The 23631-nt window shown below is 43.4% G+C and overlaps 1 protein-coding gene across 6 annotated transcripts in view; it reads right to left on the bottom strand.

Annotated features, from left to right (window-relative positions):
* The window catches only part of brat1 (BRCA1 associated ATM activator 1), a 72269-nt gene that overhangs the window by 35282 nt on the left and 13356 nt on the right, over positions 1-23631 (bottom strand). For all 6 annotated transcript variants that reach the window (XM_043711103.2, XM_043711102.2, XM_043711104.2 and 3 more), the window contains 3 exons: positions 18396-18807; positions 13913-14032; positions 11592-11686 (listed from right to left, as the gene is read on the bottom strand). In XM_043711103.2, coding sequence (XP_043567038.2) covers positions 11592-11686; positions 13913-14032; positions 18396-18807 — 627 coding nt within the window. The remainder of the gene's footprint in view (positions 1-11591; positions 11687-13912; positions 14033-18395; positions 18808-23631) is intronic.

Below are 23631 nucleotides of genomic sequence, written 5' to 3'. Positions count from 1 at the left end.
CACAAAGGTAGCTGCTTGGAACAATTGTCCTGAAGAAGGGTTACACCTGAAACATTGACTTCTCCACCTCCTGATGCTGCCTAGCTTGCTGTGCTCTTCCAGCCTCCTGCTTTTCTACGTTGGAACTATTGTTCAGCCTGAAAATTCAATTCATACATTCTTTCTAAAAGAACAATCAACCAGGCCTAAACCACATCTAACCCATCTCTGAACAGGGCCTCGGCAGATCAAACTTTAATCAATATTCCGGACATTCCGCTTAATCAAAATATATTCACATCTACTCTTAACTATCAGGAAGCCAATTGACCTCAAAAGGGAACACCAGAAATACAATGGCAACACAGATTTGAGAGGAGATAATGGGACACATGGTCTGTATAACTGCTAAATTAAAAATTACACAAAACCAGGTTATAGTTAGTCCTGATCTGGAAGACAGAGAGAAAGAGCCTTTTCCAACATCAAGCTCCTGCAGAAACAGTTTCCCCACAAGCTGTACCCGCAACAGCAGCTTTCGAACGAACAATCATAGAGGCCAAACTGAGAAGCTGGATCAGGAAGACAAATCAAGAGCATCATCACAACATAGGGCATCTGAGAGGGTAGGAAGCCAGCCAACGCTTTCTGAACAAGTGGTTCCAGACAAGGCTTGTTCCAAGACAAGAGAACCAACAGTAAGAACACCAGCAACTGGACGCACTTTACCAATGTTTTCCCCAGTGATGAGTGAAACTCCCGAGACCCCAAAGTTTCCAACCGAGCTCGCAGGGAGGGGAAGGCAGATGGTGACAGTGCAGGGACCTCAAGAGTAGAAAGCTTGAAGAAAGTGTCTTTGATTAAAACCTCTGTTTAGCTTTGTTTTAACCTCAGTTTAATTTGACAGTGTATTTAATTACTATCCTCTGTATAAGGCGGCACGGTGGCACAGTGGTTAGCACTGCTGCCTCACAGCAGTTCAATTCCCGACTCAGGCGACTGACTGTGTGGAGTATGCATGTTCTCCCTGTGTCTGCGTGGGTTTCCTCCGGGTGCTCCGGTTTCCTCCCACAGTCCAAAGATATGCAGGTTAGGTGAATTGGCCATGCTAAATTGTCCGTAGTGTTAGGTAAGGGATAAATGTAGGGGTATGGGTGGGTTGCGCTTCGGCGGGTCGGTGTGGACTTGTTGGGCCGAAGGGCCTGTTTCCACACTGTAAGTAATCTAATCTAATCATAATTGCCTTGAAGACGTTTTCCTCCTCTATCTACAAGAATCTCAGAGTCTCTCTCTCACTGCAACCCCCAGGTCATCTCCTCTGCACTGAAACTCTTCTCTATGCTACTTTCTCCCCACCCCCCTCTCATTTATCTCTCCACTCTGCAGGCACCTGCCTCTATTCTTGATGAAGGGCTTTTTCCCGAAATGTCGATTTTCCTGCTCCTTGGATGCTGCCTGACCTCCTGTGCTTTTCCAGCACCACTCTAACCTAGTCTCTGGTTTCCAGCATCTGCAGTCCTTGTTTTTACCCCTGTATAATTGTGTCAATTTCACATTTTTATCGTATTTGCTTTTTTATTGATTACCTTTTGTAGTTAAATAAATGCAGATACTCCTTTGCCCTGAAATACCTGTCTGCTGCCTTCTTCATTTCACATTCCCGATACAGGTCCAGTGTCAGAATCAGGGATCTGGGGATGATTCAAACCGCCTTAAAATCAGCAAATTATTGATCGCAAACCAGAAACCCTACAGATTCCATATTCACTTGCAACAAATTAATTATTTCAATGATTTTCAGGTTTCTTGGCTCTTATTCAGCTGTATATACATTTACTGACAGGTATAAAATTGTTCAGTCTCTTTTGTAACCACCCCTCCTTCCTTCACTAGCAGCCTTCCTGCATACCCCATCTTCACTCACAACTTCAGCCTCCTCGGTTGAACCTCTCCCTTTCTCCTACCCTTGTAACCTTCCTCTCTACACCCTTGCAGCCTCTCTCTCCATTCTCCCCCTAATAGCCTGACTGTCTTCCCTCCCTTGCAACTGCTCTTTCACCTTCACATTAGATTAGATTAGATTAGATTACTTACAGTGTGGAAACAGGCCCTTCGGCCCAACAAGTCCACACCGACCCGCCGAAGCGCAACCCACCCATACCCCTACCTTTACCCCTTTAACCTAACACTACGGGCAATTTAGCATGGCCAATTCACCTGACCCGCATATCTTTGGACTGTGGGAGGAAACCGGAGCACCCGGAGGAAACCCACGCAGACACGGGGAGAATGTGCAAACTCCACACAGTCAGTCGCCTGAGTCGGGAATTGAACCCGGGTCTACAGGCGCTGTGAGGCAGCAGTGCTAACCACTGGGCCACCGTGCCGCCCAGAGATTAGAATCTCTGTGCCCCACTTTGTAAACTCTCCTTCGCATCCCTACATTATAGCCACACACTGTATCCTCTCGCAACCTTCCTCTCTTGCCCACCCATGCAACCTCCCTTTTATGCCCCCATCTCCCTCCCCCATACTGTTACAGCCTTCCTTGTCTCATGCTTGTAATCTCCATCTCGCTACCCATGCAGCACCTTGCTGTCTCTCCCCCAGTCCTTGCAGCCTTCCTCTTTCAGTCTTCCTCCGCAGCTTTCTTCTCTGTCCAGAACTCACCGTTGCGTCCCCACTCGTTACAGGCTTTCTCTTCTCGCAATGTCAGCTGAAGATCCCTGGCACCCTCTCTTCTAACGCTTGCAGCGTCTCTTCTTCTTATCTCACTCTACCTGCTTTGTATAGCTACTCACACTCCATTGGCCCTGATCCTAATCCACACCTCGTGGGCCCTGTAACTCCTCACTGTTGCCAACTTCTTGCACCTCCAAGCAGGCTGGTTCTCCATCCTTGTTGCTGATAGGGTTGGCAGTCTGCCTACTTGTACCAATTAGCTCCTTCTGACAGCCATTGTGACAAGTGACCATACTCAACACCCCTTAGACCGCTTTCTTCCGCACCCTCCATATTGTACACAGGTACTATTCAAAGTTTGGGTGAAGATTTGTAGCTCGGGTGCTCGTTGTTGTGGTTCTGTTCGCTGAGCTGGAAATTTTTGTTGCAAACGTTTCGTCCCCTGTCTAGGTGACATCCTCAGTGCTTGGGAGCCTCCTGTGAAGCGCTTCTGTGGTGTTTCCTCCGGCATTTATAGTGGCCTGTCCCTGCCGCTTCCGGTTGTCAGTTTCAGCGGTCCGCTGTAGTGGCCAGTATATTGGGTCCAGGTCGATGTGTTTGTTGATGGAGTTTGTGGATGAGTGCCATGCTTCTAGGAATTCCCTGGCTGTTCTTTGTTTGGCTTGCCCTATAATGGTAGTGTTGTCCCAGTCGAATTCATGTTGCTTGTCTTGGTAAGGATCCTTAGTAGCCACACAGGCAGCAACATGAATTCGACTGGGACAACATTACCATTATAGGGCAAGCCAAACAAAGAACAGCCAGAGAATTCCTAGAAGCATGGCACTCATCCACAAACTCCACCGACCTGGACCCAATATACCGGCCACTATAGCGGACAACTGAAACTGACAACCGGAAGCGGCAGGGACAGGCCACTATAAATGCCTGAGGAAACACCACAGAAGCGCTTCACAGGAGGCTCCCAAGCACTGAGGATGTCACCTAGACAGGGGACGAAACGTTTGCAACAAAAATTTCCAGCTCGGCGAACAGAACCACAACAACAGGTACTATCTTACCCTCAATAGGACACCCTCGACACTTTACTCTTCAGAACAACCATTTTAAAACACCAAACCATGCTGCTCCTTGGATGCTGCCTGAACTGCTGTGCTCTTCCAGCACCACTAATCCAAAATCTGGTTTCCAGCATGTGCAGTCATCTTGTCTGCAGCCACAATCACTTTCTCAGACCACCCCTCAACTTACGTATTATTTTATTGTGTATCTCTGCTATAAACTGCCAATTAGTTTATCTATTGAGTGTAAAAGCTGCAGCAAGTAAAAACTAAAGATGATTCTGGAAATCTGTACTGCCCAACCGTAATTTCCCACCGACCCCCACTCCCAGTCTGAACGTGTGCTCTGAAAGTCGCCGCCCATTGTATCAGGTTCAGCAAGCAGTTCTTCAGATGACATCAGTCAGAGATATTCTGCTGTAAGTTCTGCAGATTGATGTTTTCCCCAATTGCAGAGTAAATCAAGTTGCATATGAGACAAGTAAATCGATACTAAGCATGCCATAATTCCTTCAGAAAAACTGTTAAATCAGTATTGAATAATTTTGCATTAGATGTCTGGTAGATGTAGATTAAGGTTACTCGTCTTGTTTACAATTGGAACAAGCCCACCTGCCAACATCTATTGTAAATGGAAAACAAAAAGACACAACTCTAGATTGAGAATTAAAATTAATAAAACTGCAAGGAAAATATAGAGCAATTAAAAGGCACCTGGATGGTTATATGACACCCAGGTCCCGTTGCCCCTGGCCACCACCATTCAGATAATAATCTGCCTTCCTGTTTTTGTGACCAAAGTGGATAATCTCACATTTATCCACATTAGGAAGGGCTTAGAGTGGGCCAAGTGCTGGCAAATGGGACTAGATTAATTTAGGATATCTGGTGGCATTGACGAGTTGGACCGAAGGGTCTGTTTCTGTGCTGTACACCTCTATGAATTGCAACATTTAAAAGGCATCTGGATGAGTTTATGAATAGGAAAGGTTTGGAGAAATAATGGTCCAGTTGCTGGCAGGTGGGACCAGATTGGTTCGGGATACCTGGTTGGCGTGGACGAATTGGACCGAACGGTCTGTTTCCATGCTGTACATCTTCACGACACTATGACTGTAAGTACTTTCCATGAAATAGGGTGCTTGTGTGTACTTGCACTGGAAATGATAATGGGGACAAAAGTAAAGCTTATTCATCTCTATATAATCACTTTACTGGAAGGAAAATCAATTCTCTCTGTGGTCGATTTAGCTTTCTTTTCATGTGCACCTTTCATGGAATCAGAGTACAGAAAAAGCCCTTTAACCCTCCAAGTCTGTATCGAAAAAGCTATACTAAATAATTAAGGATGTAATAACTGAGCATTTGCAAAGTGGTGACAGAATTGGTCCTAGTCAGCATGGATTCACTAAAGGGAAATCATGCTCGAAAAGTCTTCTGGAATATTTTGTGGATATGATTAGCTGAGTGGACAAGGGTGAATCAGTAGATGGTGTGTATTGGGACTTTGGAAAAGCTTTTGACAAGGCTCCACACAAAAAGTTAGTAAAGAAATGTAAAGCTTACGCTATTAGAGGTAACATATTGACATGGATAGAGAACTGGTTGTCAGATAGAAAGCAGAGAGTTGGAATAAATGGGTCCTTTCAGAGTGGTACACAATGATAAGTGGGGTGCTGCAGGATTCAGTGCTGAGACCTCAGCTGTTCACAATATACATTAACGATTTGGACAAAGGAATTGAATGTCATATCTCCAAATTTGCAGGTGACACCAAGTTGGGTGGTAGTCTGTGCAGTGCGAGCAGCAGCGAAGGTAAGACCGTTTGGTTTTAAAAGTGCTTACCGGTAGCGGGCAGCGGTGTTTTTTTTTCTCTCTCTTCACAGAAAGAGCGGGAGCACCAGGGGCAAGTGACGACGACCAGAGGGGCAGCCGAGACCCGGAAGCAGTTAGTGTAAGCTTACCTGGGTAGGTTTTTTCCCCCTTTAAAAGCGCGAAGTATACCGTTTGGGATACTTGTGGGGGGGATGACTTACCAGGGGTAAGTAACGGGGCTCAGGTCTCTGGCACGGAGCCTGTCCCCGTTACTCAGAAGGGAAGGGTGAAGAAGAGCAGAGCAGTAGTAATTGGGGACTCGATAGTTAGGGGCACAGATAGGCGGTTTTGTGGGAACGAGAGAGACTCACGATTGGTATGTTGCCTCCCAGGTGCAAGGGTACGTGATGTCTCTGATCGTGTTTTCCGGGTCCTGGAGGGGGAGGGGGAGCAGCCTGAAGTCGTGGTCCATATTGGCACCAACGACATAGGTAGGAGGAGTGCCGAGGATGTTAGACAGGCTTTCAGGGAGCTAGGTTGGAAGCTCAGAGTTAGAACGAACAGAGTTGTTGTCTCTGGTTTGTTACCCGTGCCACGTGATAGAGATTCGAGGAATAGGGAAAGAGAACACTTAAATGCGTGGCTACAGGGATGGTGCAGGAGGGAGGGATTCCGGCTTTTGGATAACTGGGGTTCTTTCTGGGGACGGTGGGACCTCTATAAACAGGATGGTCTACACCTGAACCTGAGGGGCACCAGTATCCTTGGGGGGAGGTTTGCTAGTGCTCTTGGGGGGGGGTTTAAACTAACTCTGCAGGGGCATGGGAACCCAGATTGTAGCTTCAGGGTGCAGGGCCTGGAGTGTAGGGAGGTTAGGAACATGGCATCAATTTCCAAGGAGGGTGTCTGTAAACAGGAAAGTGGCTTGAAGTGTGTATACTTCAATGCAAGAAGTATACGAAATAAGGTAGGTGAACTTGCAGCGTGGGTTGGTACCTGGGACTTCGATGTTGTGGCTATTACGGAGACATGGCTAGAACAGGGACAGGATTGGCTGTTGCAGGTTCCAGGATTTAAATGTTTTAGTAGGGTCAGAAGTGGGGGTAAAAGAGGGGGAGGTGTGGCATTGCTTGTCAAAGATAGTATTACAGTGGTGGAAAGGACGATGGATGAGGACTTGCCATCTGAGGTAGTTTGGGCTGAGGTTCGGAATAGGAAAGGTGAGGTCACCCTGTTAGGAGTCTTTTACAGGCCTCCCAATAGTCCTAGAAACGTAGAAGAAAGGATAGGGAAGGTGATTCAGGAGATGAGTGACAGTAATAGGGTTGTGGTTATGGGGGACTTTAACTTTCCTGATATTGATTGGGAAAGCTATAGCTCAAGTTCGTTAGATGGGTCAGTGTTTGTTCAATGTGTGCAGGAGAGTTTCCTGACACAATATGTAGACAGGCCAACAAGAGGTGAGGCCATACTGGATTTGGTTCTGGGTAACGAACCAGGCCAGGTGTTAGAATTAGAGGTAGGTGAGCACTTTGGGGATAGTGACCATAATTTGGTGATTTTTACTCTCGTGATGGAGAGGGATAAGTGTGTACTACAAGGCAAGAGTTATAGCTGGGGTCAGGGAAATTATGATGCGGTGAGGCATGACTTAGGATGTGTGGCTTGGAAAAGTAGACTCCAAGGCAAGAGTGTAAATGATATGTGGAGCTTGTTCAAGGAGCAACTATTGAGTGTCCTTGATAATTATGTACCTGTCAGGCAGGGAGGAAAGGGTCGTGCGAGGGAGCCGTGGTTTAATAAGGAATTGGAATCCCTTGTAAAATGGAAGAGGGCGGCCGATCTCAAGATGAGACGTGAAGGTTCAATTGGGGCGATTGAGAGTTATAGGGTAGCCAGGAAGGACCTGAAGAGAGAGCTAAGAGCAGCAAGGAGGGGACATGAAAGGTCCTTAGTCGGTAGGATTAGGGAAAACCCTAAGGCTTTCTATAGGTATGTTAGGAATAAAAGAATGACTAGGGTAGGAATAGGTCCAGTCAAGGATAGTAGTGGGAAGTTGCGTGTGGAGGCGGAAGAGATTGGGGAGACACTGAATGAATACTTTTCTTCAGTATTTACTCAGGAACAGGGCATTGTCGTCGATGTGAATACTGAGTCACAAATAAGTAGAATGGATGGCTTTGAGGTATGTAGAGAAGAGGTGTTGGAAATCCTGGAAAAGGTGAAAATAGATAAGTCCCCTGGGCCTGATGGCATTTATCCTAGGATTCTCTGGGAAGCAAGGGAGGAGATTGCAGAGCCATTGGCCTTGATTTTTATGTCCTCTTTGTCTACAGGAGTAGTGCCAGAAGACTGGAGGATAGCAAATGTGGTTCCCTTGTTCAAAAAGGGGAGTAGGGATAACCCTAGTAACTATAGGCCGGTGAGTCTCACTTCTGTTGTGGGCAAAGTCTTAGAGAGAATTGTAAGGGATAGGATTTATGCACATCTGGATAGGAATAATGTGATCAAGGATAGTCAGCATGGTTTTGTGAAGGGCAGGTCGTGCCTCACAAACCTTATTGAATTCTTTGAAAAGGTGACGAAGGAGGTTGATGAGGGGAAAGCGGTAGATGTGGTATATATGGATTTTAGTAAGGCGTTTGATAAGGTTCCCCATGGTAGGCTACTGCAGAAAATACGGAGATATGGCATTGAGGGTGAGTTGGAGGTTTGGATTAGGAATTGGCTGGATGGAAGAAGACAGAGGGTAGTAGTTGATGGCAAAGTTTCTTCATGGAGTGCCGTCACTAGCGGTGTTCCGCAAGGATCTGTTTTGGGACCATTGCTGTTTGTCATTTTTATAAATGACCTGGAAGAGGGGTTAGAAGGTTGGGTGAGCAAGTTTGCGGATGATACGAAAGTCGGAGGAGTTGTTGACAGTGAGGAAGGATGTGGCAGGTTACAGCAGGATATAGAGAAGCTGCAGAGCTGGGCAGAAAGGTGGCAAATGGAATTCAATGTAGCTAAATGTGAGGTGATTCACTTTGGGAAGAATAACAAAAAGATGGGGTACTGGGCTAATGGTCGGATACTTGGTAGTGTGGATGAGCAGAGGGATCTTGGTGTCCATGTACACAGATCTCTGAAAGTTGCCACCCAGGTAAATAGTGCGGTGAGGAAGGCATATGGCGTACTGGCTTTTATTGGTAGAGGAATTGAGTTCCGGAGTCCTGAGGTCATGATGCAGTTATATAAAACTCTGGTGCGGCCGCATCTGGAATATTGTGTGCAGTTTTGGTCGCCATACTATAGGAAGGATGTGGAGGCACTGGAACGGGTGCAGAGGAGGTTTACCAGGATGTTGCCTGGTATGGAAGTAAGATCGTATGAGGATAGACTGAGACACTTGGGGCTGTTTTCATTAGAGAAAAGAAGGTTTAGGGGTGACTTGATTGAGGTGTACAAGATGATTAGGGGGTTAGATAGGGTTGACAGTGTGAACCTTTTCCCGCGTATGGAGTCGGGTATTACAAGGGGGCATAGCTTTAAATTAAGGGGGGGTAGATATAGGACTGAAGTTAGGGGTAGGTTCTTCACTCAGCGAGTCGTAAGTTCATGGAATGCCCTGCCAGCAGCAGTGGTGGACTCTCCCTCTTTATGGGCATTTAAGCGGGCATTGGATAGGTATATGGAGGATAGTGGGTTAGTATAGGTTAGGTGGGCTTGGATCGGCGCAACATCGAGGGCCAAAGGGCCTGTACTGCGCTGTATTCTTCTATGTTCTATGTTCTATGCAGGTAACTTGGACAGACAGGCTGAGTGGGCAAATGTTTGATAAACACGATGTAATGTGGATAAATGTGAGATTATCCACTTTGGTCACAAAATCAGGAAGGCAGATTATTATCTGAATGTTGGCAGTTTAGGAAAAGGCCAGGGGTAACGGGACCTGGGTGTCATGGCAGAACGGTCGCTGAAGGTTGGCATATAGGTGAGGCAGACATGGATGGTGGAACCGATATTTGAGGAAAGAATGGATTAACTGGGCTTGTATTCACTAGAATTTAGCAAAGTTATGGGGGGGATACCTCATAAAAAACATAAAATCTTGACTGGACAGGCTAGATGTGGGAAGAATGTTCCAAATTTTGGGGAGGTCCAGAACAAGGAGTCACAGTCGAAAAATAAGGGGAAAGCAACTCAGGAAGAATTTCTTACTCAGAATTGTGAACCTGTGGAATTCTCTCCCACAGGAAGCTGTTGGGACCAGTTCATCAGATATATTCAAGAGAGAGCTTGACATGGTCCTTGCAGCTAAAGGGGTCAAGGGTTACGGGGAGAGAGCAGGAATGGGATACTGAGATTGCATGATTAGCCATGGTTATAGTGAATGATTGTGCAGGCGCGAAGGGCTGAATGGCCTACTCCTGCACTTACTTCCTATGTTTCTGTGACACTAGTCCCATTTTTCAGCATGAGACCCATAACTATATCTAATACCCTTGACCATTGATCTGCTTCAGCATTCTTTTACTATTCTCTTAATCATATGAATGTTGCCACTAAAAATGGTAACTGGGTCTTCATTAAGTACAAGTAAGGGGCCTGGTGGCTCAGTAGTTAGCACTGCTGCCTCACAGCACCAAAGACTTGGGTTTGATTCCACTCAGGGGTGACTGTCTGTGTGGAGTTTGCACATTCTCCCCGTGCCTGTAAGGGATTCCCCCGAGTGCTCTGGTCTCCTCCCACAGTCCAAAGATCTGCAGGTTAGGTGGATTGACCACGCTTAATTACCCATAGTGCTCAAACACGTGTATGTTTGGTACATTAGCCATGGGAAATGTAGGGTTACAGAGATAGGGTTGGGGATATGGGTCTGGGTGCTCTTCGGAGGGTTGGTGTGGATTCATTGGGCTGAATGGCCTGTTTCCACACTAAAGGGATTCTATGGAAGATTTATTTATATATATTAGATTCTCTACAGTACGGCCCAACAAGTCCAAACTGACCCTCCAAAGAGTAACCCACCCAGACCCACTTCCCATATTCGTCCCTGACTATGGGCAATTTAGCGTGACCAATTTCCCTAACCTGCACATCTTTGGCTTGTGGGAGGAAACCGGAAACAGTTAGTCAGTCACCCAAGGCAGGAATTGAACCTGGGTCCCTGGTGGTGTGAAGCAGCAGTGCTAACCACTGAGCTACCGTGCTGCCCCTTCTCTATGACCTGCTGACCTTGTAAGATACCTTTTTCAGATTGATACACAAAGATTCCCAAAACCCTTTGTGCAGTTAGTCTGAAACCAAACAGTGTTAGCCTGACAGTAGGTCGAGAACGTGCTGAAATATGTTAGAAAGGATATGTCAATATACAATAACAGGACCCTTAGAAACACATTTTATAAAACAGAATGTGTTTTTGAGCTTCTTGGATTTTATTTGTTGGTGTGAATATAGATGGCAGAAAAATAAGGGTGTCGGAGGGACGTGGTGGCTCGAGAGATATGGTTTATTTGAATTTTTAGAAGCCTTTACGCAAGTTTCAATAAGGGCTAAAGAGTAACTTGGCAGAGAATAGGGCCCCTTAAATATCAATAAGGTCACCTTTGTGTGGAACTGGAGGAGATGGGTAAGATACTAAACAAAATAGTCTTGTCAGTATTTACTGCGGAGAAAGAGATGGAAGGTTGGGAACTTGGGAAATAGTGATGTCTTGGAAAGAATCCTCAACAGGGAAAAGAAAGTGCTGGAATCTTAAAACAAATAAAGGTAGATCAATCCTCAGTAGCGTATGAGGTCTATCCTAGTATATTGTGGGAAGCTAGGGAAGAGATTGCAGTGTCCCTAACGGAGATATTTATATTACATGACAACTCATTCTTCTGCAAATCCATTCCTTTGCCTATATGCTGGCTCTTCACTACTTCTGCACAAATGATAGGACCGTTGTCACTTAAATGCCATCATAATTCATTACGTAAGAAGTTAAAGTCTCTAACTGAAGGCAAAATTCAGCACAGGCAATATTAATTTTGTTGCTGGGACTGTTGTATAATTATTTACGTAACATACCTGCATCTTCTGGGGCTTGCACAGAAGTCACAGCAATGATGTAATTCAATGGTTGGAATAGTGTTGTCACAGCCTGCATCCTCAGTGACTGTGGACTAGAAAAAAATACAAAGGATTAGCTAAAACCAATAAATAAAGGTCGCATGCATGTCCCATGAGCTTATAAAGAAAATCTACAAATTACTAGACAATGTCTTTGATTGTGAGGCTGCATAAAATCTTGTGAAGTTACTGGAATTTAGTGAAAAATTTGGGAATACATATTCTAAAAACTTTGAAAGCCTGGAGAGGTAATTTCTATGATTTACACAAAATCTCAATTTAACTCTGTACTAACAACTCATTTTTTTTGAAAAGGTGGGTTACAACCAGTTAAAGGGTAATTAATAGAACATCGATTTTTCAAGAGTGATACTTGGACTTCAGGTATTAAGTTATAAGGATTATAATTTAATTATAATTTATAATTAGGCCCATTTTCTCTAGAATTTAGAAGGATGATCTGATCAAATTCTTCCAGATAATAACAGGAAAAGACAGGGTAGATAAATATAATCTAATTCCACTAGTTGGGGATTCTAGAACTTGGGGGCATTGACTGAGAATTAGGGTCAGACCATTCAGAAATGTTAGGAAACACTTCTACACACAACTGGTGGTAGATGTAGCCAGTATCTTGTATGAATAAAAGGTTTCCAGCGTGGCAGATCAAGTTGAGAACCGTGTAGAGCGTAAAGAGTATCAGAAGCCACTTGTTCTCATCGTCACTGATTTCAATGCATCCACTGGTATATTGCATGCCAATAAAGCACTCTCAATGATAGATTAACACCTTCAAAGCCTTAGACCTTGACTCCAGCTGCTCTGTTAAAGATCAGCATGGACACCTTCAACACAGTCGGAGGAGTACTCTCCACAGTCCTGTCCTCTCAGTTATCCATTTCATCATGATTTCAAAGGGCATTGCCTCAAAGAATTGTTTACATTTCAAGACATAACCAGTAGTCTTAGACAGTAGCAGTGCCAAGGCTGATCAATGCATCAGCTATTAGAAGACAATGATGGCTGGAAGACAACAAGGCTCTCCCTTCCAACCATCAGACAGTAGAATGTTGAGGGTGTCTCCTACCCAGAAAGCCAGGAGAGGATTAAAGATCAACCTCCAGACAAGATTCAGCAAAGCCACATCAGTCTGCCAGCAGCTTCACACTATATGTGTATCAAACATCATCAACACAGTCAGATGCTACATGTTTACGAAGTATAACTACAATTAGATTTGATTACTTTAGATTAGATTACTTACAGTGTGGAAACAGGCCTTTCGACCCAACAAGTCGACACCGACCCTCCGAACAGCAACCCACCAAGACCTAACACTACGGGCAATTTAGCATGGCCAATTCACCTAACCTGCACATCTTTGGACTGTGGGAGGAAACCGGAGCACCTGGAGGAAACCCAAGCAGACATGGCGGGGAGAATGTGCAAACTCCACACAGACAGTTGCCTGAGGCGGGAATTGAACCTGGGTCTCTGGCATTGTGAGGCACCAATGCTAACCACTTTGCCGCGCATGGAAGAGAACAGTGTCACTAAGTTGCATATCTTCCCACAGCATTGCCTGTACAAAATCTTGGGCATAACTTAGAAAAGACAAAAACTCTAACAAGGAAAGCTTACAAAAAACTGTCTGAGGCACCTACAGGAGAGAGAGATGACTGAGATTAGCAGGATTCATGTTTCACCTCCCAGACCTTTGATCTAGCAAAGTTACATCGAATGCATAACACCAGATGGGAAAAGATGGGTTAAGCAAAAAGACATAATTAAGCATTCAAGAACCTTCAAGAGCAGGATATCCACTGGGTTTGCAGTGAAATACATTGCAATGGATGGGACTGGGCCTGTAGTGGAATCTGGAGGATCTAAACCTAAATAAAAATCTAATCTCTTCTTTGGGTTTGACCAAATCAGTGTCTGACACAGTCCCATACATATGCTGTTTTGGATACAACCTGAAAACTGGGAACGATGGATGCTGCATTGCTAGTCGACAATAATCTGAAGAGAACATTCACATCAAAGCATGTATCAGCTCATCTTTTCTTGACAAAAGTAGAAGTATCAGATTAAATTGAGAGTGCACCCTCTAAGCAAGTAAATTTTACATTAAATCCCAGGGCTTAGAGTGGTATATGGTTGAATTGGAGCAGCAGTCAATGTCCAATCACATGGTAGTTTCATGACACATACGACATACTTATTCAACCATATACTTTAACATCATATAATACAAGTAAATGCTCAGACTTCCATACCAAGTTTTGAGCTTTAGAATTCCAGAAGCTAATGTCAATGCTTCAATCTGATTCATTGATCTCAATAAGAGACATAGCAATTCCCAGAATGTAGGCTCCAGCACTTCACTTGGAAATGATCTGCAGAATGAAATCAAAGTTACTCTTTTCACTCTAAATACAAAATAAAAGTCCTCACAAATCATCACAAAGTTTTGATACCAAGCAAAATGCCATAAATATTTGTCTCCTCAATTACTTCCAGCTTCTGTGGTACTATCCCTGATCAGGAATGCAGGAAATCTCCACAGATACTGTCATTGGTACCTGGCATATTACCAATAGATAACTAATTAATCATGACAAAAGATCATCTCAGGAAATGAGAATATTGTCAAAAAGCAGAATTTTCAATTTTCTGATCAGCAAAACTAAATGTTTGGGTAGTCAAAATTGTAATGTTGCACTCTGCTAATTTTCTAAAATTTAATGGTGAATTCACAGAATTTTTATTTAGAGTCATAGAGATGTACAGTACAGAAACAGATGAGTCTAACTTGCTCATACTGACCAGATATCCTAAACTATTACATCCCATCTGCTAGCATTTGGCTGCAATCCCTCTAAACCCTTTCTATTAATGAACCCACCCAGATGCCTTTTAAATGTTGTAATTATGTCAGCCTCTACCACTTCCTCTGGCAGCTCATTCCATACATGCACCACCCTCTGCATGAAAATGTTGCCCCTTATGACTAAATAAACTTCTTTAAGGTCACCCCTCACCCTCCGACATTCCGGGAAAATAGCCCCAGCCTCTTCAGCCTGTCCCTGCAGCTCAAATCCTCCAAGCCAGGCAACATCCTTGTAAATCTTTTCTGAACCTTTTCAAGTTTCACAACATCCTTCCTCTAGCGGGGATATCAGAACTGAACATAGGTGTTCCAAAAGTGGCCTAACCAATATCCGTGCAGCCACAACATGACCTCCCAACCCCTATACTCAATGCACTCAATAAAGGTAGGTGTACCAAATGCCTCCTTTACTATCCTGTCTGCCTGAAACTCCACTTTCAAGGAATTATGAACCTGCACTCCAAGGTCTTTTTGTTTGGCAACACTCCCCAGGACCTTACCATTTAGTCTTGATCTGATTTCTTCTACCAAAATGTAGCACCTCACAATTAACTAGTTTAAACACCATCTGCCAATCCTCAGCCCACTGGTCCATCTGATCAAGGTTCCATTGTACCTTCTTCACTGTCCATTACACCACCTATTTTGGTGTCATTTGCAAACTTACTAAGCATTTCTCCTATATTCATATCCAAAGCATTTATATAAATGACAAAAAGCAATGGACCCAGCACCGATCCTTGTGGCACACCACAAGGTCTCCAGTCTGAAAAGCAAATCTCCACCACCATCCTCCATCTCCTACTTTCGAACCAATTTTGTATTCAAATGGCTAATTCTTCCTGCAGTCCATGTGATATGACTTTGTTAACCACTCCACCATGCACAACCTTGTCAAACGCCTTACTGATGTCCATGTAGACAACATCCATCACTCTACCTTCATCAATCCTATTTGTCACTTATTCAAAAAATGTAATCAAGTTAGTGAGACACAATTTTCCATACACAAAGTCATGTTGTCCATCCCTAATCCAAATACATATAAATCTTGTACCTCAGAATCTCCTCCAACAACCTCCCCACCATTGGCTCACCGGTCTATAGTTCTCTGGCTTTTCTTTCCCACCTTTCTTAAGTAATGGCACTATATTTTAGTCAATCTCCAGTTTTCCGGCATCACACTTGTGACTATTAACAGTACAAATATCACAGCAATGTGCTCATCAATCACTTCCCTAGCTTCCCACAAAATTCTAGGATATACCTGATCCAGTCCCAGGGATTTACCGACCTTTATGTGTTGCACTCTCAATGTTGCCAGAACACATTCTCTTGGATTGATTCACAAAATAAATTGAAATAAATTGTAATTATAATACTTTTGGCTATTTCTCTGAGCAACTTGGCTAATGCTTTAGTTCTAACGTTTTAGAATTGGAATCACACACAGGAACATGCACAATATGATGCAAGTACCTCCAAGTGGTACCACAGCAGGGTATAGGAAATAACTTTGCTTCATAATTTAAGCAGATAAACGCGTGGGCATCAGGCTCTAAGCTTTTCACTGTACCCAGCCCTCTCCTATCTCCAACAAGTCTAAGACATTAGATTCCACAATTTTCTAATTAAAAATTAATCCAACTGGAAACATAATCAATTCATATTATCTCACTCCATCTCTACCTACCTTTAAGATGCTCCTTAAAACCTATTCATTTAACGAGTACAGAGGAACCTCAATTATCAAAGAACACGGCTGAGGACATTTCGGTTGGATAATCAAAAGCCGAATAACACAGTTTAGCTAAGAATCGGGACCTTGCGACCTTATTCGAATAATCCAAAGTACAGATAATTGAAGTTCCTCTGTATTTTGTTCACCTGCCCGAATAACTCCTTATGTAGCTCAGCACCAAATTATGTTATAGGGCTCAGATATGGTTTGGGATGCCTTTCTACATTAAAGGTGGTGTGTACATTACAATTTACTGTTAAATCTTGTTCAAAATGCAGGAAGTATTTTACCAGATTTATTTATCATGCCAAAACAACATTAAATAGCTCTTAAAAACAAGCAGAATATGTTAGACCATAAGACATAGGAGTGGAAGTAAGGCCATTTGGCCCATCGAGTCCACCGCCATTCAATCATGGCTGATGGGTATTTCAACTCCACTTACCTGCATTCTCCCCGTAGCCCTTAATTCCTTGTGACATCAAGAATTTATCAATCTCTGCCTTGAAGACATTTAGCGTCCTGGCCTCCACTGCACTCCGTGGTAATGAATTCCACAGGCCCACCACTCTCTGGCTGAAGAAATGTCTCCGCATTTCTGTTCTGAATTTACCCCCTCTAATTCTGAGGCTGTGTCCACGGGTCCTAGTCTCCTCGCTTAACGGAAACAATTTCCTAGCGTCCACCCTTTCCAAGCCATGTATTATCTTGTAAGTTTCTATTAGATCTCCCCTTAATCTCCTAAACTCCAATGAATACAGGATCCTCAGCCGTTCCTCGTATATTAGATCTACCATTCCAGGGATCATCCGTGTGAATCTCCGCTGGATACGCTCCAGTGCCAGTATGTCCTTCCTGAGGTGTGGGGACCAAAACTGGACAGTACTCCAAATGGGGCCTAACCAGAGCTTTATAAAGTCTCAGTAGCACAATGGTGCTTTTATATTCCAACCCTCTTGAGATAAATGACAACATTGCATTCACTTTCTTAATCATGGACTCAACCTGCATGTTTACCTTAAGAGAATCCTCCCAGATCCCTTTGTACTTTGGCTTTATGAATTTTCTCACCGTTTAGAAAGTAGTCCATGCTTGTATTCTTTTTTCCAAAGTGCAAGACCTCGCATTTGCTCACATTGAATTCCATCAGCCATTTCCTGGACCACTCTCTCAAACTGTCTAGATCCTTCTGCAGCCTCCCCACTTCCTCAGTACTACCTGCCGTCCACCTAACTTCGTATCATTGGCAAACTTCGCTAGAATGCCCCCAGTCCTTTCATCCAGATCATTAATATATAACGTGAACAGCTGCGGCCCCAACACTGAACCCTGTGGGACACCACTTGTCACCGGCTGCCATTCTGAAAAAGAACCTTTTATCCCAACTCTCTGCCTTTTGTCAGACAGCCAATCCTCAATCCATACCAGTAGCTCACCTTGAACACCATGGGCCCTCACCTTGCTCAGCAGCCTCCCGTGTGGCACCTTATCAAAGGCCTTTTGGAAGTCTAGGTAGATAACATCCACTGGGTTTCCCTGGTCTAACCTACTTGTCACCTCTTCAAAGAACTCCAACAGGTTTGTCAGGTACGACCTTCCCTTACTAAATCCATGTTGACTTGTTCTAATCTGACCCTGCTCTTCCAAGAATTTAGAAACGTCATCCTTAATTAAATATTCTAGAATTTTACCAACAACCGAGGTTAGGCTAATTGGCCTATAATTTTCCATCTTTTGTCTTGATCCTTTCTTGAACAAGGGGGTTACAACAGCGATCCTCCAATCATCCGGGACTTTCCCTGACTCCAGTGACTTTTGACAGATCTCAACCAACGCCTCCGCTATTTCCTCAGCCACCTCCCTCAGAACTCTAGGATGTAGCCCATCGGGGCCAGGAGATTTATCAATTTTAAGACCTTTTAGCTTTTCTAGCACTCAGTTGGAGAAATTCAGCATGTCAGGCAGCATTTGTAGAGATTTTAAATGTCAAATTGGACACAAAACATTAACTTTTTCTCCCTCTACATATGAAGTCAAGTTTGTTTATCACTTTCTGCTTAGATTTCAAATTTCCAGCAATCAGAGTATTTTGCTTTTATTACACAGTTATTAGTTACTCCACTCTTACCTGGATACATTCAAGAAAAGCTCTGCTAAAGGTTGACCAATTTCAGTCAGGTCACCTTTCAAAAGTAACTTTATACTTTCTTCTATCTTAGGCCACAAAAGTATTATGGCTACCGGATACATGGTTCCTGACACCTTGGATAGTAGTTTTAGAGCCAGTTGGACATTGGAAGTGATATCTGACCTCAGGAAATCTTCAATGTGACCAGTAATTGCACAGATACAATCTGACCAATCATCAGAATGCAAAACTGTAACTTTGTTAGTTAACTGGGTTTTGCTACTATTTCCCAGAGTAGCATGTGTGGAACATTGTAAACAGAAAGACAAAATGCTTGCTAAAAGTTGACTAGCTGTTGAGGCCACAAATATACTGGGATCCTTCTGAAGCTGTATTATCTCATCGATACATCCTGTTGATAAAAAGGAGAAAGTAAATGTTATTTTTTGCTGAAATTAATAACAGGACATATAGCAATTTTCCTGATAAAATAGAAAACCAAACAGAGTGCCATACACTCATCTAGTGGCGTCTTCTTTATAAAAGTTGTGATGTAGCACTTTCACATTAATGCATATACACAGGTTTCATTAACCTGCTACTACCAATGACGTAAAACACTTCTCACAATTTAAAATGGGGCAAGTTCAATGTAAATAAAGGCTTACAGAACTAGTAAATCAAGCAGTTTCAGTGATATAATCAAAACACAGGCCTGATCCAAACTTTAAAAACAATGCCGGCTAAAACACAAATAATTAACTTTTGTGAAAATTCAGAAACAGTTCTTGAAGTTTGTGATTGTATGAAAAATGATTTATATGTATTAACATTTTTTTGTATGATTTCAAACCAGGGAAGTAGGGTGTTAGTTTGTTTTTGGGAAGGTATTTGAAAATTAACTCCGTCAGTCGTATCAGAACCATGATTTTAAATCAGTATGTGTCAGTGAATAGATGACCTGAGATTTCTTGGAATGTTAATGGAAGTTTGTTTCTACTGTAGTGGTAGAAGAAAGTGAGGACTTCAGATGCTGGAGAGTCAGAGTCGAAAAGTTTGGCACTGAAAAAAGCACAGCAGGTCAGGCAGCATCTGAGGAGCAGGAGAGTTGACATTGTGGGTCAACTCACAGGAATGGACTGCAGCGATTCAAGAAGGCAGTTCACCATTCTTGCATTGAAGTGTGTATACTTCAATGCAAGAAGTATACGAAATAAGGTAGGTGAACTTGCAGCGTGGGTTGGTACCTGGGACTTCGATGTTGTGGCTATTACGGAGACATGGCTAGAACAGGGACAGGATTGGCTGTTGCAGGTTCCAGGATTTAAATGTTTTAGTAGGGTCAGAGGTGGGGGTAAAAGAGGGGGAGGTGTGGCATTGCTTGTCAAAGATAGTATTACAGTGGTGGAAAGGACGATGGATGAGGACTTGCCATCTGAGGTAGTTTGGGCTGAGGTTAGGAATAGGAAAGGTGAGGTCACCCTATTAGGAGTCTTTTACAGGCCTCCTAATAGTCCTAGAATCATTGAAGAAAGGATAGGGAAGGTGATTCAGGAGATGAGTGACAGTAATAGGGTGGTTGTTATGGGGGACTTTAACTTTCCTGATATTGATTGGGAAAGCTATAGCTCAAGTTCGTTAGATGGGTCAGTGTTTGTTCAATGTGTGCAGGAGAGTTTCCTGACACAATATGTAGACAGGCCAACAAGAGGTGAGGCCATACTGGATTTGGTTCTGGGTAACGAACCAGGCCAGGTGTTAGAATTAGAGGTAGGTGAGCACTTTGGGGATAGTGACCATAATTCGGTGATTTTTACACTTGTGATGGAGAGGGATAAGTGTGTACTACAGGGCAAGAGTTATAGCTGGGGTCAGGGAAATTATGATGCGGTGAGGCATGACTTAGGATGTGTGGCTTGGAAAAGTAGACTCCAAGGCAAGAGTGTAAATGATATGTGGAGCTTGTTCAAGGAGCAACTATTGAGTGTCCTTGATAATTATGTACCTGTCAGGCAGGGAGGAAAGGGTCGTGCGAGGGAGCCGTGGTTTAATGAGGAATTGGAATCCCTTGTTAAATGGAAGAGGGCGGCCTATCTCAAGATGAGACGTGAAGGTTCAATTGGGGCGATTGAGAGTTATAGGGTAGCCAGGAAGGAGCTGAAGAGAGAGCTAAGAGCAGCAAGGAGGGGACATGAAAGGTCCTTAGTCGGTAGGATTAGGGAAAACCCTAAGGCTTTCTATAGGTATGTTAGGAATAAAAGAATGACTAGGGTAGGAATAGGTCCAGTCAAGGATAGTAGTGGGAAGTTGCGTGTGGAGGCGGAAGAGATTGGGGAGACACTGAATGAATACTTTTCTTCAGTATTTACTCAGGAACAGGGCATTGTCGTCGATGTGAATACTGAGTCACAAATAAGTAGAATGGATGGCTTTGAGGTATGTAGAGAAGAGGTGTTGGAAATCCTGGAAAAGGTGAAAATAGATAAGTCCCCTGGGCCTGATGGCATTTATCGTAGGATTCTCTGGGAAGCAAGGGAGGAGATTGCAGAGCCATTGGCCTTGATTTTTATGTCCTCTTTGTCTACAGGAGTAGTGCCAGAAGACTGGAGGATAGCAAATGTGGTTCCCTTGTTCAAAAAGGGGAGTAGGGATAACCCTAGTAACTATAGGCCGGTGAGTCTCACTTCTGTTGTGGGCAAAGTCTTAGAGAGAATTGTAAGGGATAGGATTTATGCACATCTGGATAGGAATAATGTGATCAAGGATAGTCAGCATGGTTTTGTGAAGGGCAGGTCGTGCCTCACAAACCTTATTGAATTCTTTGAAAAGGTGACGAAGGAGGTTGATGAGGGGAAAGCGGTAGATGTGGTATATATGGATTTTAGTAAGGCGTTTGATAAGGTTCCCCATGGTAGGCTACTGCAGAAAATACGGAGATATGGTATTGAGGGTGAGTTGGAGGTTTGGATTAGGAATTGGCTCGATGGAAGAAGACAGAGGGTAGTAGTTGATGGCAAAGTTTCTTCATGGAGTGCCGTCACTAGCGGTGTTCCGCAAGGATCTGTTTTGGGACCATTGCTGTTTGTCATTTTTATAAATGACCTGGAAGAGGGGTTAGAAGGTTGGGTGAGCAAGTTTGCGGATGATACGAAAGTCGGAGGAGTTGTTGACAGTGAGGAAGGATGTGGCAGGTTACAGCAGGATATAGAGAAGCTGCAGAGCTGGGCAGAAAGGAGTCAAATGGAATTCAATGTAGCTAAGTATGAGGTGATTCACTTTGGGAAGAATAACAAAAAGATGGGGTACTGGGTTAATGGTCGGATACTTGGTAGTGTGGATGAGTAGAGGGATCTTGGTGTCCATGTACACAGATCTCTGAAAGTTGCCACCCAGGTAAATAGTGCGGTGAGGAAGGCATATGGCGTACTGGCTTTTATTGGTAGAGGAATTGAGTTCCGGAGTCCTGAGGTCATGATGCAGTTGTATAAGACTCTGGTGCGGCCGCATCTGGAATATTGTGTGCAGTTTTGGTCGCCATACTATAGGAAGGATGTGGAGGCACTGGAACGGGTGCAGAGGAGGTTTACCAGGATGTTGCCTGGTATGGAAGGAAGATCGTATGAGGAAAGACTGAGACACTTGGGGCTGTTTTCATTAGAGAAAAGAAGGTTTAGGGGTGACTTGATTGAGGTATACAAGATGATTAGGGGGTTAGATAGGGTTGACAGTGTGAGCCTTTTCCCGCGTATGGAGTCGGGTATTACAAGGGGGCATAGCTTTAAATTAAGGGGGGGTAGATATAGGACTGAAGTTAGGGGTAGGTTCTTCACTCAGCGAGTCGTAAGTTCATGGAATGCCCTGCCAGTAGCAGTGGTGGACTCTCCCTCTTTATGGGCATTTAAGCGGGCATTGGATAGGTATATGGAGGATAGTGGGTTAGTATAGGTTAGGTGGGCTTGGATCGGCGCAACATCGAGGGCCAAAGGGCCTGTACTGCGCTGTATTCTTCTATGTTCTATGTTCCCAAGGGGAAATAGGGATGGGCTATCAATGCTGGCCAGCCAGGGATGCCCACGTCCCAGAAATGAATTTTAAAAAATTCAGGCATAAGCCTATAATCAGGAATGATATACTGTAGGGGCATACAACTGGAGAAGAAAAGCATTGAAATACATGTGATTGCTTTTGGGTTTGGAATAATCAAGGATTTATTTTAGCTTGGCAAAGCCCAAACATTGGAAAACCTTTGAGGTTCAGTTCATAGAGGACCTTACTGAAATCAGTTGACAGCATTATTATGAAGATGTGGTGAACTATACCTTTTAAGAGAGTTAAAAGCTAGCAGTGACAGCACCAAGTGTTTTCAATAAGATACAATGTAACATGTGCTCCAGCTACTGGAGTAGCTGGTTGGCTGGAAATGACAAAAAACACATTCGAATTAGACCAATCAGTTTAACTTGTATCCTGAAAAATACCAAAATCTAGTCAAGTTTGAATTGAGTATATTGATAATCTGAAAAGCCAATGACACAATCCAATGCTCTGGGGTATAAGACCAGGGAAAAATTGAACAGCTGAGAGGAGAACTGCCAAGCCCCAGCAGGTAAATGACTGTCTGAAAAAGTAGCTCTCTTAAAAGTACCTTTAGCAATCAATAACCTGTGACACAGAAATTCCTAACAAGAAGAAAAGAAAATACAGGAAGATCCAAATAGAAGATCCGAAAGCTGCCTAGTTTTGAGATAAGAAGTGTTGTTTTGTAAATTTTAATTGGGATTTTTATCAGACTAGTATTATAAAAGGGAAGGTAAAAGATAGGTTAGAGTAAGAACTCATACATAGTTGTTTGTTAATTATTCAGTAACACTTTAAGAAATAAAGCTGTTAATTTTTACTTTAAATAGTCTTGGCGATTCGAATTTCTACAGATTACTGCATGGGATAATTCTTTTCTGTGTTGCAGGTTTTAAATTAAGCAGGAGAGTTTACCCCGTGTCATAACAGTTTAGTCTCGCCTAAATTGTTTAGATCAGTTAGGATGTAAGTTACTTCAAAGAAAGAATTTAAATAACTTACTTCCTAACTGATCTGAATAATCTTTTTCTAGGCAAGACTTTACTGTCAACTGGCTTCAGTAAGGTCCCCTACAAATTGAACCCCAAAGGTTTTCCAATCTTTGGGCTTTTCTAAGCTAAGACCAGAAATATTTGGTTACAAATCTGCATTGGTTATT

The sequence above is a fragment of the Chiloscyllium plagiosum genome, unplaced genomic scaffold (assembly GCF_037043375.1).
Source record: "Chiloscyllium plagiosum isolate Xiang-an unplaced genomic scaffold, Cpla_swu_hap1 HiC_scaffold_20, whole genome shotgun sequence".
Lineage (NCBI taxonomy): Eukaryota > Metazoa > Chordata > Chondrichthyes > Orectolobiformes > Hemiscylliidae > Chiloscyllium > Chiloscyllium plagiosum.
Note: the sequence above shows the minus strand (reverse complement) of the source record. Positions and strands in the feature narration are given on the sequence as shown.